Genomic DNA, 18633 nt, shown 5'->3' with positions numbered 1-18633 from the left:
GATTTTGTCATATTGTGGCGAATTAAACCAATGACTCAGTGTTGATTTTCAACGGACAGTACCCGTTAGTTACGTATCACAATTTTCTATTTTCTAAGCTGTTCTCTCATAGAAGAGACAATCGGTTAGGTTTATTGAAACAATAGTATTTATCTCCCCCAGACATTTTTGAGGGATTGTCTGTTAACAGTCTTTGTAGGAGCATTTGAGAAAATGAATGACTATTTTCTGTCTTAACCAGCATTTTGCCCCATACTGCTCTGTCTGGTTTCTTTGGAACTCACTGGCCACTGGAGGTCTTGGACAACCGACAGGGCCTGACAGTTCACTGTTTACATGTTCGACATTTTATTACTTCAGTCTAGTTGGAGTCCTGTTTAGACAAGTGCCTTTTCATATAAACTGTTTTAAAAGTGTATAGTATAATTTGATAGATGCAGTATTGCAGCCTTAAAACGTGGCAAACAATGGAGAGGTCGAGAAGGGAGAGTGCTGTGAACTCCTTGCAAATCAGCATACCCTGCATGAATCAATATATCTTAGTATGGCTCTCTTAAAGGAGAATCTACCCATTACAGACACTGAAGCCTGGTTACACAGAAATAGACCTCTTCCCCTAATACAACCCACATGAAGGAATAGTGTGTGCATGTGATAGCAAATGAAAGCTGCTGGATTGGTTAGGTTCAGTACTATGAATTTGCCCTTTAACTAGTCAATGCTCTCGTCTACAACATGCACAACTTCAGAACCACCTCACAATTGTTTTTATGTACATTTTCACAAGTTAGCTTCAATCACACTTCCTTAGCCCGATACTGAACAGCGTTACGAGATCTAACATTAAAACAATGCCCAGAAAAATTGAAGTTTTATTAAATAAGAAAGGCCTAGCCCTACTCCCACATGTATCACGTTACAGTTGTGTAAATGTGTGTTTATGTACACAGCGTGTTGCAATACAAAGAATGTGGGATGTGGTTTGTCCACCCATGAGCTATTATGGCTCTGACTTCTTGAATGCAGTCAGAGATCAGTGTGTAGTGATGAAGAATCATCATATGTTTCTTATAACAACAATGAAACGTTCTTGCATCAAGTTGTTTATGCTTAGGATGCACAAAGACTGCAGCCTTTCTTTTCTGTGATCCAGTAGCTGAGAGAGAATAGATCTCATCTGTGTTGTTATGTTTTGGTCATGACTAGAACTCACCCACATGGTAAGAAAAACAACAACAAGATAGTCAATGACAGTCAAACCCAGAACCAAGATAGAATAAGTATAAATTTAGCCTGTTGCATTTAGCCGAAGTGAAATGAAGACAGATTAAATTAGTTAATGAATTGTGATGACAGTATTCTATTCACTTTAGCTAGGGAAACATGTATGTATGGAAATCTATTCAGTATAAAAGTTTTGTGATAATACAAATAGGATGCATAAGCTTCAAAGCATAATATTTTTCCAATGTCTTTATTTTCAATATTAAAACTCTGACCTTGTGAATTAGAATGAATGTTAGCACCCTTATACAACTGGAATGGGGTAAGGCACAACATACTAGCTGTATCCTCACATCACATGCCGATAGTGGTTTACATGACTGTATGTTCCATGTTTTCTACTGTTTTCCTCCTTTAGTGAATGTACCAACCACAGTTATGGAGGCCATGAGCAGACAAGAGACGCTGCAGCCGCTCAGTAAAACGGGCAAAGGTTTCTCGGTGGCCCTGCTGCGCTCCATGGTCTTCCCCCACTCGCCCTGCTCCAGAAGCTTCTCCCTGATGGACAAAGGTGGCCACACGGACTCCGGCTTCAACCAGATGAGCTCTAAGAACCAGCGAGTCCTAGCCAGCCCCACCTCCACCAGCCAGCTGAGCACCGAGTTCAGTGACTGGCACCTCTGGAAGTGCGGCCAGTGCTTTAAGACGTTCACGCAACGCATCCTGCTCCAGATGCATGTGTGCACACAGAACCCAGACAGGTAAGGTAACAAACAGCCTTTGAGCCATCTCATAAAATGAATCATCATAATGCTTGATATATCCTAGTAGTCTCAGACTCTTACAGACATTTAGGCGTTCTTCTTGCTTTGTGTCTATTTTTAATTTCAGAAAGTTCTGTTTCCATGGGGTTCATTGGGGAAATAAAAAAAAAACACTTGCCATGCTATTGTATATAGTGTAGTGATGAATGGGGTTGGTTGTCACACTTTTTACTCGAGTGTATTTCTCAGCACCAGTATATCTTACAAGACTCTCTTCAATATTAGTAGAAAGACCAAGGTCTGGGGTTGAAATGGGGATCCTTTTTATCCTCACATCTTATTCCAACATGCCATTAAAAGCCATCAAACACACGGTCCACTTGTTACAACCAGCCCCATCGTGGGGTTGGTTGTCACACAGTATGGGGTTGGTTTACATACTGTTTGCTAGTAGCTTATTCCTTTTGTAACAGGAAGTGAAGCAATATAGCATACAGTCTTATAAATAGCCTTTCTTTGATAAAATGTTATTTCTAACACAATTCAGCATTTTATGCCTCGTAAATAACGTGCCATTTTGAGTACATTTCTGTGTGCATGCATGTGTTTGCACATGTATGTGTGGGTATGTGACAGACAATATGTGTGGAAGAGGGAGGCAACGAAGGGAGCTCTTTATAGCACGAACACAAAAGAGCTTGTGATTTTTACTGTATACTGGCCATGGCAATGTCCCTGAACAATATGATTGCATTGGCTTCTAAACAGCTTCTAACCCCAAACCATGAGACTCCTGAATGGCTACCCAGACTATTTGCACCCCCCCCCGCCCCCTATTTACTGCTGTTCTTTAATTATTTGTTTTTCTTATCTCTTACTTTTTTTCTTAAAACTACTTTGTTGGTTAAGGGCATGTAAGTAATCATTTCACTGTATGGTCTACACCTGTTGTATTCGGCACATGTGACAAATACCATTTGGTTTGATTTGACATGAAAGGCCCAATGAGCACTAACATAGGAGCAAATCAAATTTCATGTCAAATGAAAGCTAATAAATAGTCTGGGCTATATTTTTGAGAAATTAAGGCATACATACAGTCGGAAATTTACATACACCATAGCCAAATACATTTAAACTCAGTTTATCACAATTCCTGACATTTAATCCTAGTAGAAATTCCCTCTTAGGTCAGTTAGGATCACTACTTTTATTTTAAGAATGTTAAATGTTAGAATAATAGTAGAGAGATTGATTTATTTCAGCTTTTAATTCTTTCATCACATTCCCAGTGGGTCAGAAGTTTACATACGCTCAATTAGTATTTGGTAGCATTGCCTTTAAATTGTTTAACTTGGGTCAAACGTTTCAGGTAGCCTTCCACAAGCTTCCCACAATAAGCTGGGTGAATTTTGGCCCATTCCTCCTGACAGAGCTGGTGTAACTGAGTCAGGTTCATTGGCCTCATTGCTCGGACATGCTTTTTCAGTTCTGCCCACAATTTTTAGGATTGAGGTCAGGGCTTTGTGATGGCCACTCTAATACCTTGACTTTGTTAACCTTAAGCCAATTTGCCACAACTTTGGAAGTATGCTTGGGGTAATTGTCCATTTGGAAGACCCATTTGTGTTGCTTCAATATATCCACATAATTTTCCTGCCTCATGATGCCATCTATTTTGTGAAGTACACCAGTCCCTCCTGCAGCAAAGCACCCCCACAACATGATGGTGCCACCCCTGTGCTTCACGGTTGGGATGGTGTTCTTGGGCTTGCAAGCCTCCCCCTTTTTCCCCCAAACATATCGATGGTCATTATGGCCAAACAGTTCTATTTTTGTTTCATCTGACCATTTCTACAAAAAGTACGATCTTTGTCTCCATGTGTAGTTGCAAACAGTAGTCTGGCGTTTTTATGCCAGTTTTGGAGCAGTGGCTTCTTCCTTGCTGAGCAGCCTTTCAGGTTATGTCAATATTGGATTTGTTTTACTGTGGATATAGATACTTTTGTACCTGTTTCCTCCAGCATCTTCACAAGATCCTTTGCTGTTGTTCTGGGATTGATTTGCACTTTTTGCACCAAAGTACGTTCATCTCTATGAGACAGAACGCGTCTCCTTTCTGAGCGGTATGATGGCTGCGTGGTCCCATGGTGTTTATACTTGCGTACTATTGTTTGTACAGATGGACGTGGTACCAATTTTTTTTCTAAGGTCTTGGCTAATTAATTTAGATTGTTTTTAGCAAAGAGGCACTGAGTTTGAAGGTAGGCCTTGAAGTACATCCACAGGTACACCTCCAATTGACTCAAATGATGTCAATTAGCCTATCAGAAGCTTCTAAAGCATGACATGATTTTCTGGAATTTTCCGAGCTGTTTAAAGGCACAGTCAACTTAGGATATGTAAACTTCTGACCCACTGGAATTGTGATGCAGTGAATTATAAGTGAAATAATCTGTCTGTAAACAATTGCTGGAAAATTACTTGTGTCATGCACAAAGTAGATGTCCTAACCGAGTTGCCAAAACTATAGTTTGTTAACAAGAAATTTGTGGAGTGGTTGAATACGAGTGTTAATGACTCCAACCTAAGTGTAGGTAAACTTCCGACTTCAACTGTATTTTTTTCAACAATTTTCCATCCCCCAAAAATGTGGAATAAGCAGGCTTTGATTTCTGGTCAAACAGATGGAGAAGGGGTCTTGTAAAACAGTATAGATCAGTGCAGTAGAGTTTAGTACAGTGGAGAACACTAGAGTACAGTATAATTCACTGTATTGTACTGAATTCTACTGTGATGACCAAACCTGTGAAACATAGACATATATGATTGGTACAGATCTTGTCCAGTCCAGACCCCTACAAATGCTAATATATATATATATATATATATATTATTATTATTATTCTTTTTTTTTTTTAAATGTACCCCTTTTTTCTACCCATTTTCGTGATATCTAATTGGTAGTTACAGTCTTGTCCCATCGCTACAACTCCCGTACGGATTCGGGAGAGGCGAAGGTCGAGAGCTATGCGTCCTCCGAAACACAGCCCTGCCAAGCTGCACTGCTTCTTGACACACTGCTCGCTTAACCCGGAAGCCAGGCGCACCATTGTCAGAGGAAAACTGTCCAACTGGCGACCATGTCAGCGTGCATGTGCTCGGCCTGCCACAGGAGTCGTTAGAGTGCGATGGGACAAGGACATCCCGGCCTGCAAAACCCTCCCCTAACCCGGACGGCGCTGGGCCAATTGTGCGCTGCCCATGGGTCTCCCGGTCGCGGCCGGCTGCGACACAGCCTGGGATCAAACTCGGGTCTGTAGTGACGCCTTAGACCGCTGCGCCACTTGGGAGGCCCCCCAATGCTAATTCAAATGGTAGTTACCACATGGCTTGACCTCGGTATCATAGATGTTACCAACATTAAAACATTTACAAAGAAAATACCAATATATTTTTTTTACTTTCACCTATGAAAAACTCTAATTCCCCTCACCTCAATGTTTTGTCATGCTGACATGATTTGACCAGGTGGATGAGTTATTTCAAATAATTCACACATTTGAACCTTAAAATTGGGAGTAATTAGCACTGTGACAACCAACCTCTGAGTCTCCCCTATACTGTATCAGATACAATTAATTGTTCCTATCAGTAATTTGCATGCCAATACATGTGGTATTCTCTCTCACAGTGGTTTCAGGGTTCAAATCCAGTGTGTAACATCTCCCAACTTAATTAAATGCAGTGTGGGGGGAGGGGGGTATTGGACATTTTTGCTTAGCACAATTTTTCTTCAGAGCATACAAACCTATAAATCAGTTGCAGCTGTCACAAAGAAATACCTACCCTAACTGTGATGCGGAGGAAAACAGATGCCACTTATTCAATAAACTAATATTCATACAGAAGAAAAATGTTGCCTGGATACCCAGGAGTTGAAGTCAATATGAGCGTTTGTCAATACTCAACTTTATGACCCTGGGGTGCAGATAAAATTTAGCTGAACAAGGGAATCTGGATCTGTTGATATTTGGATGCACAGCCTTTGCACCCAGTAAATTACCCAATGCATCTGTTTAAAATGTTCTCGGCTGTGGTTTATGGGTTTTGGCTTATACATATTTATTGATGTTTAGTTTATATGTACATTTGGGAGAAAGATGAATTGCTGTAGTATATCAGCACTAGAAAAATCATTTTGCTTACCTGTTTAGCTGAGATCCTACAAAGGAGTGCCCGAGAAGTTTTTCTTATTTTTTTAGTCACTTGGAATGTATCCCTCAATTTTAAAGAAACACCGTATCTTTATGATAATATAGTAGATCAAGGAACAAAGCCTGTTGTGTTTCTGTTTACTTTGCTACTTATCCTTTAATTTAGTATTCAGCCTTCAGTATGTATCAATAGTATTTATTAATATTGAATATCTAACAGAACAATACAATACTGTACAGTATTCCTTTAAGAAATGAAGCATTTGAGGATAGTCTATCACTTACCCAAATAAGGTGTGCAGTAACTATGAGCATTCATTTTGAAGGATATTATGTTTGTTCTTCTGCATTTCCAATGAACGATAGGGTGGTTACTGCTCAGGCTTTGTTTTTTCTGTTCTTAGGGCGAAAAGGCCAGGGATCGCCCTACTGAGAGTTTCAAATGGGAAAGAAGTGGTGGTGTGTAGCACAGAAGGGCCTCTACCTCAGTAAATAACGTTTCAATACTCTAATCAGCAATGAGCACTTGATATTCTAGTGTGGTTCTGTGTTACTAAGTTGGTAGGGCATTGAGCTAGCAATGCCTGGATCATGGGTTCGATTCCTGCTGGGCCACCCATATACAAATGTATTAATTCACTGTTGTAAGTCGCTTTGGATAAAAGTGTCCACTAAATGGCTTTTATTATATTAGAACTACGTATGTGTACACTCCTGACTTTGTTGACACATAAGATTATTCAGTTATTTTGTTGATAACTCTTGAGTCTAAAACCACAGATGCTCTACTGGTTTTAGGGCTAAGGATTGCTATGGAAAATCAAGAGCATTGATATATAGTATGTAGGCTATGTAGATAGTGGATGCGGCCCAAATGGGACCCTTTTGGGCTCTGATTAAAAGTAGTGCACTGTACAGTATAGGGAATATGGTGCCATTTGTGAAGCACCCTTAGTTGTAGATTTAGATCATGCTGAGACGTCTACCAAATTTTAGCCCCACCAACTCGGAGTAACAACATTGTTAGACAAAATATTATATTTATTTATGCATAAGTAACATCTCCTGAATTGTAAAACTCAATTAATTGAATTGTAATAATCATACAATTACTTGAAAGCAAAATAACTTTAAATAGCATCTTTATTCAACCCTAACCAGTAAGGTAACATTATTTATAATAAGGGTTACATGAAGAAAATCGGACCTCTCTGAAATGAAAATGGATGGCCCTCCATTCAGCAAAATATATTTGACCTAAATTATCCCTGAACACCTGAAAAAAAAAAGTGACCCTTCCCTATACCCCAAATAATTATTAAAACAAAGTAGATGGCAGAGAACATGTTTACTGTTTACCCTTACTTCTTGGACAGACCAGAGCTTTAGATATGCAGTTTTAAAGCTGTTCTTTGTCCTGAAAGCATGACAGGGCAACGCAGGAATTTTGATAGTGCACAGGGCTATGGTCCAGAAGGTTGTGGGTTCGCAGACAAGCATGGACAAGAGTAGAGGTGAAAATATCTCCTTTAAGCATTGCATGAATCGATCATTGTATTTGCAGGTTAGAGAATTTTTAACATTTTTATAAACAGGTCATGCAATTATTTGACATATTAGTATAACCTTTTTTAATACCACCAAAATTACCAAAATTACAGGTTAAGAATGGACAGAGATGATAGGCCTGTGTTCATCTTATCATATTTCTCAGATGCAAAATCAGTGTGACTTGTTTGCAATGAAACTGTCCCTGTTTACAAATGATTTAATCTGAGATGTCATTAGGAATCTTAGCATGGTACTTCCAAGGGTTAGGCCTACCTTTCCACCCCAGACAGAGTAGGCCTACCTTTCCACCCACAGACAGAGTAGGCTTACCTTTCCACCCCCAGACAGAGTAGGACTACCTTTCCACCCCAGACAGAGTAGGCCTACCTTTCCACCCCCAGACAGAGTAGGCCTACCTTTCCACCCCCAGACAGAGTAGGCCTACCTTTCCACCCCAGACAGAGTAGGCCTACCTTTCCACCCACAGACAGAGTAGGCTTACCTTTCCACCCCCAGACAGAGTAGGACTACCTTTCCACCCCAGACAGAGTAGGCCTACCTTTCCACCCCCAGACAGAGTAGGCCTACCTTTCCACCCCAGACAGAGTAGGCCTACCAAAGCAGAAACATGTAAGCTTTAACAATAAAAAGTAGGCCTATGGCATACCCTCTCATACCCCCTCAATTTGAGTCTTGGTTTGAACTTAATAGCCCTTCACTGACTTGGATGTAGGATATTTAAAGAGTGCATGGTGGGTGGAGGAATTGACCAACAAAACCTATGGATATAGGTCTACATCATGGGCAAAAAAACACGTTGTTTTTAATAAAAATGTACTATAGTAGTAGCAAGCTATCCAAGTTGACCTCCAGTAATCCTCATCTTCGTCCTCTCCTTCTCAAACTGAACAGAACATAGGCTATAGGCTAGTCTGCACTTAGTAGCCTATATTCTATGGATCATTTGATTGAGGCCACAGTAAATAACCTATAGGTGTACTTGATATTGCCCGCCCAGAGGAGAATCAGAAATGAGGGGTGGCATCGGGTACCCATCGATATGTAGCCTAATAAGAAACTAATTCTAAAACAATGAGAAATGTAGACATTTTATCAATTACATGACCATCCCTGGACTAGACTTTAAAAAAAAAATACTAAACCCAGACGGACCCTTGACTGAAATTGAAAAAGCATGACCCTCCCCTTATTTTCCTCCAGGTATCAATTATGTAAATGACGTTCCATCCCTAAAGGGAGACCGGGGCTGGTTGTCACAGTGCTTATTACTCCCAATCGAAATGGCGCTGTGTAATAATTTTATGGATAGCGTGTGAATTCTTTGAAAAAAACTCATCCACCTGGTTTATTCATGTTAGTATGACAAGACGTTCAGGTGAGGGGAATTTGTGTTTTTCATACAGTAACATTCAAAAGTTTGGACACACAATTCAAGGGGTTTTCTTGATTTTACTACATTGTAGAATAGTGAAGACATCAAAACTATGAAATAACACACATGGAATCATATAGTAACCAAAAAGTGTTAAACAAATCAAAATCTATTTTATATTTGAGATTCTTCAAAGTAGCCACCCAGGCTCAAAAATGGATATATTTATATAGTGCAGAAACGTAGTTTCATCCCACCAGATGATGACCAGGGCCGTATTCACAATGCGTCTCAGAGTAGAACTGCTGATCTGTTAACAGGTCCGCCCTGTCCATGTAATGATATTAACTATGATCTAAACAGAAAAACTGATCCTAGATCAGCACATCTACTCTGAGACACTTTGTGAATAAGGGCCATGATCCTTGCTGTCATTGAGAGATATTATTTGTCAAACAGTCCCCACCACCACTACTTTCAGAGGGCTCCGGGGTGAAGAATCCCCTAGGTTCCGATCTAGGATCAGTTTCCTCTTCCCTAATCCTAACCATTAGTGGGGGAAATGCTAAACTGACCCAAGATCAGCATCTAGGGGCAACTTCACCCCACACCTTTTAAGCTCAGAAGAGCCCTACAGATGTTGTTTCGCTCCGGTTTATCTGTTTGTCTGTCACTTGAATCATTGCAATTATGCTGAACTCACTAATCTTTTCAATGCAAACAGTATGATGCTACTTTTTCCATTGGGTCATGTTTTGGAACAGTTGGCACAACATAATGGTTAGACTTTGAAAAAGAGCTGTCCTTATCCACCAATTTAGGTTATCATCTAAATCCTATCCTTCACTCATAAACCCAATAAGCTTTCAACTGGTGGAATACCATACATTATAATACAATACAACCTTTATGAGGTCTTTGTTTTGTTCCCTGCTCATTTGATTACCATGATTGGTTGACGAGGGCCATTATCTCAACACTAGAATGTAATAGATTGATCAATAACATGGAAACTAAGACCGTGTGTGTGTGTGTGTGTGTGTGTGTGTAGTGTAGATATTTTCTGTGGAGTGATTTTCTAAACCATTGATATATGTATTGTTCAAAACCAAGACATATAGCTGCAATGCCAAAGGGGTTTCCTCTTATAAATGTAAGTTGTCTCAGTGGAGAATAACTGTTAGTTGCTGAGCCGACAAAGAGCTTTACATAGTCCTGTATTATATTGAAATGATAAATATGTCTCTATCAAGAAATTGATAGCACAAAAACAGATCCCAAGAAGTAAATAATTTGATCCAAATTATTCCAAATAATCTTGCGTTGTTATTATAAAGACTTTAGATTATAGACACATTATCCACAGATGTCATTATTTACATAAGCAATTAATTGAATATCAAGCCGTCGGTGACCTGTTAATCTATTAGAAACCTGAACAATTACTTTCATACAAGTATTTGTGTACATGTATTTTTTCCTTCGTTATTGTGCATATGTGCCTGCGTGCGTGGCCCTGCAGAGGCTCCCTGTGTTGTGTTGGTGATGGAGGTGTTTATCTGTGGGGCTCTCCCAGGCTCACTGCTGTAATAAACAATAACCTGACATTAATCACACGGCGCGGCCCTAATAAATTATATCCACACATTAATCACATTAAAGTATTCACAATCAATGCACCTTCGCATAGAAAAACCTCAAAATAAATTGTGGTCTAAGTCACTGAGGCATACTTTATAGAATGGGGCTGATAAATGAATAGAACCCCCCATGGAATTGCAGCTTTATGTGGAAAACTGCAAGTGAGAATTTTTCCATTATATTACACTATTTTGCTCTAATTACTTTCACTTTTCCTCCACATAATACCGCTAGCTATGCCTTCAGATTCACAGAATGTGCATGGTTTATATTGCCTATTTAACAACAAAATAAAGAACATTGTTCCTAACATCTGCACACTGTTATCTTCTGGTGTTATCATGTGCTGTTAAACTCTAGGCTGTCTAAAATCACACCATCTAATTGATGCAATCATTGTCATTTGGTAAAGGGAGTAATAACTTTGCCCTGGAAGGTTTGTCTTCTCTCTGAAGGAATCATGTGATTGATGGCACAGTTGAATAGTCAATTAGTCTAATTACTCCTGTAAGAGCATTTCTTTGTGGCCTCTGTCAATAAATGTGTGATTTGTTATCATGCGCCACTTATTCATTGGGATCACTGTGAGAATTAGCAAAGATCATTAGAGCTCTACATACAGATAGGAACAAACGACAGAAGGAAACAGAAAAACCCAACTATACCTAATGTTTCCAGTATGTTGTGCACATATTGATAGATGGCCAAGTCATGGACTGGGGCCACATGGTTGATTAGGGTCATGCTGCCATGGTAACGGGAGCTTGGTGTCCTCCTCTACCCCTCTGTGTGTGTGTCTGCAGACCATACCAGTGTGGACACTGCTCCCAGTCCTTCTCCCAGCCGTCGGAGCTGCGCAACCATGTCGTCACTCACTCCAGCGACCGGCCCTTCAAGTGTGGCTACTGTGGCCGGGCATTTGCAGGAGCCACCACTCTCAACAACCACATCCGGACACACACTGGGGAGAAGCCATTCAAGTAAGTAACAGTGAGTACCATTGCTTCCTCCAATGACACCATTACAGAAAGCACAATGAATGTTTATGGCACACTGTCTACTCCTATTGTCGCCCCCACCATTGCCCACTGTGTCCGAAAAGGCCTGTGATAGTTGAATACTGATATACACTTAAGGTTAGCACACACACAGTGCCAGAAGACACTTATTAGATGAGGCCAGAGGTTTCACAATGCCTACATGGTACAAAAAAAAATCACTTCAACTACACTGCAAATTGAAATATTTGCTCACCTACCTTTCTTTGAGTGTCTCTCAGTGGCAAGGCTGTATTTGAAAGTGGAAGCTTCGTCTCTGCTACAGCACATATACTACTGGTCAAAAGTTTTAGAACACCTACTCATTCAAGGGTTTTTCTTTATTTTTACTATATACTACATTGTAGAGTAATAGTGGAGACATCAACACTATGAAATAACACATATGGAATCTTGCAGTAACCAAAGAATTGTTAAACAAATCAAAATATATTTGAGATTCTTCAAATAGTCACCCTTTGCTTTGATGACAGCTTGGAATTCTCTCAACCAGCGTCATGAAGTAGTCACCTGGAATGCATTTCAATTAATTAATAGGTGTGCCTTCCTAAAAGTTAATTTGTGAAATTTCTTTCCTTCTTAATGTGTTTGAACCAATCAGTTGTGTTGTGACAAGGTAGGAGCCTTGAACTTTGAAAGTTTCTTCAAGTGCAGTCGCAAAAACCATAAAGCACTATGATGAAACTGGCTCACATGAGGACCGCCACAGGAATGGAAGACCCAGAGTTACCCCTGCTGCAGAGGATACATTTATTAGAGTTAACATCCTCAGAAATTGCAGCCCAAATAAAAGCTTCACAGAGTTCCAGTAACATACAAATCTCAACATGAACTGTTCAGAGGAGACTGTGTGAATCAGGCCTCCATGGTCGAATTGCTGCAAATAAACCACTACTAAAGGACACCAATAATAAGAAGAGACTTGCTTGGCACAAGAAACATGAACAATGGATATTAAACCAGTGGAAATTTGTCCTTTGGCCTGGAGTCCCAATTGGAGATTTTTGGTTGCAACCTCTGTGTCTTTGTGAGATGCGGTTTGGGTGAACGGATGATCTCTACATATGTATTTCCTACTGTAAAAAACATGGAGGAGGAGGTGTTATGGTGTCGGGGTGCTTTGCTGGTAACACAGTCTGTGATTTATTTAGAATTCAAGGCACACTTAGCCAGCATGGCTACCACATCATTCTGCAGCGATACGCAAACCATCTGGTTTGGGCTTGGTGGGTTTATCATTTGCTTTTCAACAGGACAATACAGTTGGGTCATTGACCCAACACCTTACACAGCCTGACCCATCTCCAGGCTGTGTAAGGGCTATTTCATCTAGAAGGAGAGAGATGGAGTGCTGCATCACTTGACTTGGCCTCCACAATCACCCAACCACCCAACCAAATTGAGATGGTTTGGGATGAGTCGGACCACAGAGTGGAGGAAAGCAGCCAACAAATGCTCAGCATATGTGGGAACTCTTTCAAGACTGTTAGAAAAGCATTCCTCATCAATCTGGTTGAGAGAATGCCAAGAGTGTGTAAAGCAGTCATCAAGGGAAAGGGTGGCTATTTTGAAGAATATAAAATGTATTTTGATTTGTTTAACACTTTTTCGGTTACTACATGATTCCATGTGTGTAATTTCATAGTTTGATATCGTCACCATTATTCTACAATGTAGAAAGTAGTAAAAATAAAGAAAAACCCTTGAATGAGTAGGTGTTCTAAAACTTTTGACCAGTAGTATATATCACAAAGCGTAGCTATTGTTCTGCCATAGTCCACAAAGCGAAATCCTTCCCAGCTAACCCATTTTGGTTTTGGGCGGGTAGGGGGGAGGACGTTTCCTGGATGTTGTAAGAAGGTTATTTTTTCAAATAACCAAAGGAGAACATTCAGGGACATTCATGACAAATGTTCTGTGTTAACTGGGCTCTGCCATGCCAGATGCTTCCCCATATCTCTGCCAGTCTGATTGATGCTGTTGGAGATTTATGTAATTAATTGAGCAAGTTACAGGCTCACACAGGCTAATAGATTTCTGTTAGTCTAATGGACATTATATGCATGTGACCTTGTTGACTCAACATCATAAACAAACGCTGTTGGAACGTTCACTGTAAAGCACACCCTATTGTGCCAACATTAGCTTTAATACAGTCACATATTATATTACCCGGTCCTATAATAAGACATTGTAAATGCATTATTACTGTGCAATTAACTCTATTAAATGAAGTGAGATAAGTATGTCATGATTTCATACTGTATTCCGCTCTTACACAATAACAAAGTAAGAACCATTTCTACCAGTGAGTACAGTAGGACTCCTTGATATAAGTATCAACATTTCTATGATTGCCAGGACAGCAATATTGACATTATATGAGCAATATTGACATTATATGAGCGTATCCATCTATATTGAATTTTCATCTTATAGATACAGGTAACTGACAAAATAACGGAAACACCAACATAGTGTCTTAATAGGGTGTTGGGCCACCACGAGTCACCAGAACAGCTTTAATGCGCCTTTGCATAGATTCTACAAGTGTCTGGAACTCTATTGGAGGGATGCAACACCATTCTTCCACAAAATGTTTTTGTTGTTTTGTTGATGTTGGTGGAAAACACTGTCTCAGGCAGCGCTCCATAATCTCCCATAAGTGTTCAATTGAGTTGAGATCTGGTGACTGACACGCACACTCACACACACGCACACTCTCTCACACACACACACACACACACACACACACACTTTAAACCCCCTATGTTCAAAGTCACTGAGATCTCTTCTAGCAATGGTAGCCAAAAAAAAAGGCATTTTTATACATGACCCGAAGCATGATGGGATGTTAATTTCTTAATTAACTCAGGAACCACACCTGTGTGGAAGAACCTGCATTCAATATACTTTTTATCCCTCATTTACTCAAGTGTTTACTTTATTTTTGGCAGTTATCTGTATATCAGTGATCCATAGTTTTTCGCAAGTTTGAAAATGGGATGAAACTGGGATGAAATGTAATTTACAGCAGCTACTGTCCTCTCATCAATGTAGATAATAAATCCCACCAGATTGTCACCATGTAGCCAGGGACAGTGGTGTGAAAAGGTGACTGATTTGAGGCCGACCAATCAAGTAACGAATCAGCTTTCTAATAAGCAATCAGTGATACACAAATGTGTCATCAGCACTTCAAATGCTCCAGAGAGGAAGAGGCACACAAAGACATTAATGAATACACCACAGTAATCTTTAGCTAATCAATAGGGGCTGAGTTATTTTCATTGAGCTGATATGCTTGATAGATTAAAGCTGGCATTTTCTGTTAGTCAGGAATGCTCACGTGTTTTCTACTGCAAAACGTCACTAAACGAATTCCGTGTAGTCTGCAACTTTGGCCCTTTCACTGGCTCTACTTTTACCTTAGGCACAAACAGCAAATTCAGTAAAACTAAGAGGACATTACCGCATATCCACCGCTTTTTACTGTTAGCAGATTGACAGAAACGGGTGCATCCTTGTCACATAATCTGGAAAACTGGATAGTAGAAGGATCTAGTTTACTGAAAGGGGTGATTCTCACAAATTGCTATGATGTAACTAATGATTCGATACAGTTAGTAGAACAGAATGCTATAAGAAGCTGTCCTTACATAATTACTACTCTAGACACCAAGCCCCCTAGCCAAGTGCATTAGCAGCACCCAGCCCCCTACATTGCACACGGTCCCTTCTTTCTGGGCTGCTAAGCACAATACTTCAGGAGAGGCTCTCTTTGATAGCCGGCCTACTGAAAATCTCTTTTTGTTCTCTATCTACTGGATGTGACAATGATGCGTGCCTTATCTAGACAGGCCCCTTGAGGGGGGCCCCTCCTCTGAGATTATTGACAGGGCCCAATGTTGGGAGGCATTGGGGCCTTCGCCCATCATCGGCATCAAGGCCAGAGGACTAGGCTCCAATTACAGCCCTCTGGCCCAGTCAGATTCCCAGCCACTTTGGAGTGTCAGTTGCCATTAGGATGCCGAGTGATGAGGTGGCATGTACGGCTGGCCTCTCTGAGTCGTTTTGTGTTGTGTGTTCAGGTGCGAGAGGTGCGACAGGAGCTTCACGCAGGCCACCCAGCTCAGCAGACACCAGCGGATGCCCAACGAGTGCAAGCCCATCAGCGGCGAGAGCAGCGAATCAATCGAGGTGGATTAGCTGATTGACTGGCCGGAATTAAACTGCAAGGAAAATCATGATTAAATGTCACGGACACTTAAACAAAACCAAAGATTTCCTCTGAGAAACTCTCAATCAGCCCCAGAAAACCAAAAGCAGTAATAAAATAAGTAAGATGTTAAGAGTTATTGATCTTGGCACAGAAAAGGGACCAGGAGGGGGAGGGTAATGTTGGGGGAGTGGGGATGTTGAAGGGAGGAGAAACAATTATTTATTTATGACTGGGGAGTTATGGTTCCCAAAGAAGACCTGAAACTGGGACAGCAAAAAAATACCAAAAATGTCCACTGTATGTAGCTTTATATCTCAGTTGTCTTATTCTTTGTATCCTAATACCAAAGGGAAAGGAATGTTGGGGGGAACTGTGAGGGTAGAACATGCCTCTACTGAGAATGCACAATTTCTCTTAAATTGCACCACGAAGCATGATTTAGGAGGGGACTGTGTTTCCACCACAAAAATAAGAAACTATTATCCACAGTATGAATTGTGAAAACTAAATTATATTTATCTTCTATTGCTCTCATGTCATGCTTCGGGCACTTTTAATAATGATTATTTAATTGTTTCAGTTCAATCTGATGCTCCTAAATATAAGAATGGAGACTATTTGAATATTAATTTTGTGTAAAAAAAAAAAAAATACTATACATCTTCACATTCTTGTTATTAAATGTAAAACTGATAGTTCACAGATTAAAATAGACATTTTGTCCAGAAAAGGAAGATGAGTTTTCATGGCATCTATTAAGAAACTACTGTATTTCAGGGCAAGCATTTGTTTAAGATCCAGGTTGGAAATCAGTCAAATAACATCTGGTTTGCCCTTAATCTCAATGTATCAGTGATATCTATTTGTCACAGGCACAATTGTAAGCTTCCCTATACCTGTTTAATGGCGACGTTCATTTTAAGATTCAAGGGCAAACTACATTATGATTTGAAATGTGCTGCATTTTTTTTTTACATTGTTATTGTGATTGTTTTGTTAGTTTTACTACGCGATGTAAATTTGATTTCGTCTTGGATGTACATAGTCTCATAACGATACACTTCTAAACAGGTGAGGAAAAGCACGACAAAGCCCAACGAGGTTTGAGCCTGAAATTAGAGCATTTAGGGATGGATTCACTTTGAGACCAAGTCATCAGACATGTTGATGCACATCTTATCAAATCAAACTGGTTTATTGCTGTATTATTATGGGCATAATGATTTGAGTTGAATAAGCAAAGCAATTTAAATCAGATTAAAAGAAGAAACGTGTATGATAATCATCTGTATACGACAGGGATCATCAACTAGATTCAGCCACGGGCCGATTTAGTTTTTTCTTGAGCGGAGGGTCAGGGGGCGGAACATAATTACAAATGATTTGTAGACTGCAAATTGACCGCAAGAAGCCCAAACAGATATAATATTGAGCTAAAACAATAATTTCAAACCTTGCTTACATTTGTATACGATCACATATCTATCTATTACGTGTGGGGAATACTTTGGAACAGATTCCTAAAATTAAAATCACAGAGCTGATTTGCTGGTGCTTTCAGTGTTTTAAGTCAGAACTTGGGGGTCAAATAAAATCGCCCACAGCCAGCCAGTTGGGGATCCCTGGTTTATGAGAGACTTCTACAAAGTGTGTTTAACTCTGACCTTTCAACATTTGGACTCTTGTTTGCATGATTTCATCCCTTCCTTTTTTTATTTATTTTTTATAAGAAAGGGCTCAAACCATTCCTCTGTAGAAATTAAAACAGTGACCCAGTTTTGAATATTATCAATACTTCTATTGATGGTTTAATTCATTGCTTCTTAATCTGTTTTACTTTTGTGAATGTTTGTCATTTGTATATCAAATCACAATCATTATATTTTGTAATGCGTTAACATGACACTTATCGCCTATCACAGGTATAATCCATTTATAGATGTAAAGGTATGGAACTTTGAACAATGCGATATCCCTACCGTTGCCCTAAGAATTAGTAGTATTATTTTAGTACTTTAAAAAAAATGCCTGTGATATTTTATGGAGGACAATGTGCTATACTATTCTATCTAAAACAAATAACATTGAATTCGATTTTTTAACATGGTATTTGAAAAATGGCAATCGTCTCTGAAAACACGATACATCACTTCCAGCCATCACAAACCAGAAAGTCTGAAATGTTCTGTTTTTTTCAACCATGATTTTCCTGTCACTTGATGTTTGTTCTTTACAAAGAGAGTTTGTGTGTGTGTTGGACATAGCGGTAAAGTGTTTTCTCAGATTCATCTTAGCAGGCGGTGATGTATCAGTGTGTCCGCGGGGTGTGCTCCCTGCCCGTGGCCCCTGCGTTGTGTGTCTGTAAGGTCACGTCCCACAGCGCCGTTGGTTCTAGTGCGCGGGCAGCTGTCGAGAGGTTATGGATCTGACCCGGAGAACATGAACTCCGCTTGCTCACACCGCCCCTGATTTATTAGGCCGTCCATACACCTTTCAAGCATGGCCCTTTTTTTTTTCTCAACCCCTGGCTGAAATCGTCAAGTAAAAACAGAATTCAAAGCAG

The 18633-nt window shown here is 39.9% G+C and overlaps 1 protein-coding gene across 4 annotated transcripts in view; it reads left to right on the top strand.

Annotated features, from left to right (window-relative positions):
* Positions 1 to 17864, top strand: part of prdm6 (PR domain containing 6) — a 55822-nt gene extending 37958 nt beyond the window's left edge. For 2 of the 4 annotated variants that reach the window (XM_036980408.1, XM_036980409.1), the window contains exons 6-9: positions 1643 to 1985; positions 6610 to 6693; positions 11594 to 11770; positions 15940 to 17864. In XM_036980408.1, coding sequence (XP_036836303.1) covers positions 1643 to 1985; positions 6610 to 6693; positions 11594 to 11770; positions 15940 to 16057 — 722 coding nt within the window. In that variant the 3' untranslated portion in view covers positions 16058 to 17864. Of the gene's footprint in view, positions 1 to 1642; positions 1986 to 6609; positions 6694 to 11593; positions 11781 to 15939 lie in introns of all 4 variants that reach the window. The other 2 variants (XM_036980410.1, XM_021606777.2) reach the window with 2 other exon arrangements.
* The last annotated feature ends 769 nt before the right edge of the window (positions 17865 to 18633 follow it).

The sequence above is a fragment of the Oncorhynchus mykiss genome, chromosome 6 (genome assembly GCF_013265735.2).
Source record: "Oncorhynchus mykiss isolate Arlee chromosome 6, USDA_OmykA_1.1, whole genome shotgun sequence".
Taxonomy (NCBI): domain Eukaryota; kingdom Metazoa; phylum Chordata; class Actinopteri; order Salmoniformes; family Salmonidae; genus Oncorhynchus; species Oncorhynchus mykiss.
Note: the sequence above shows the minus strand (reverse complement) of the source record. Positions and strands in the feature narration are given on the sequence as shown.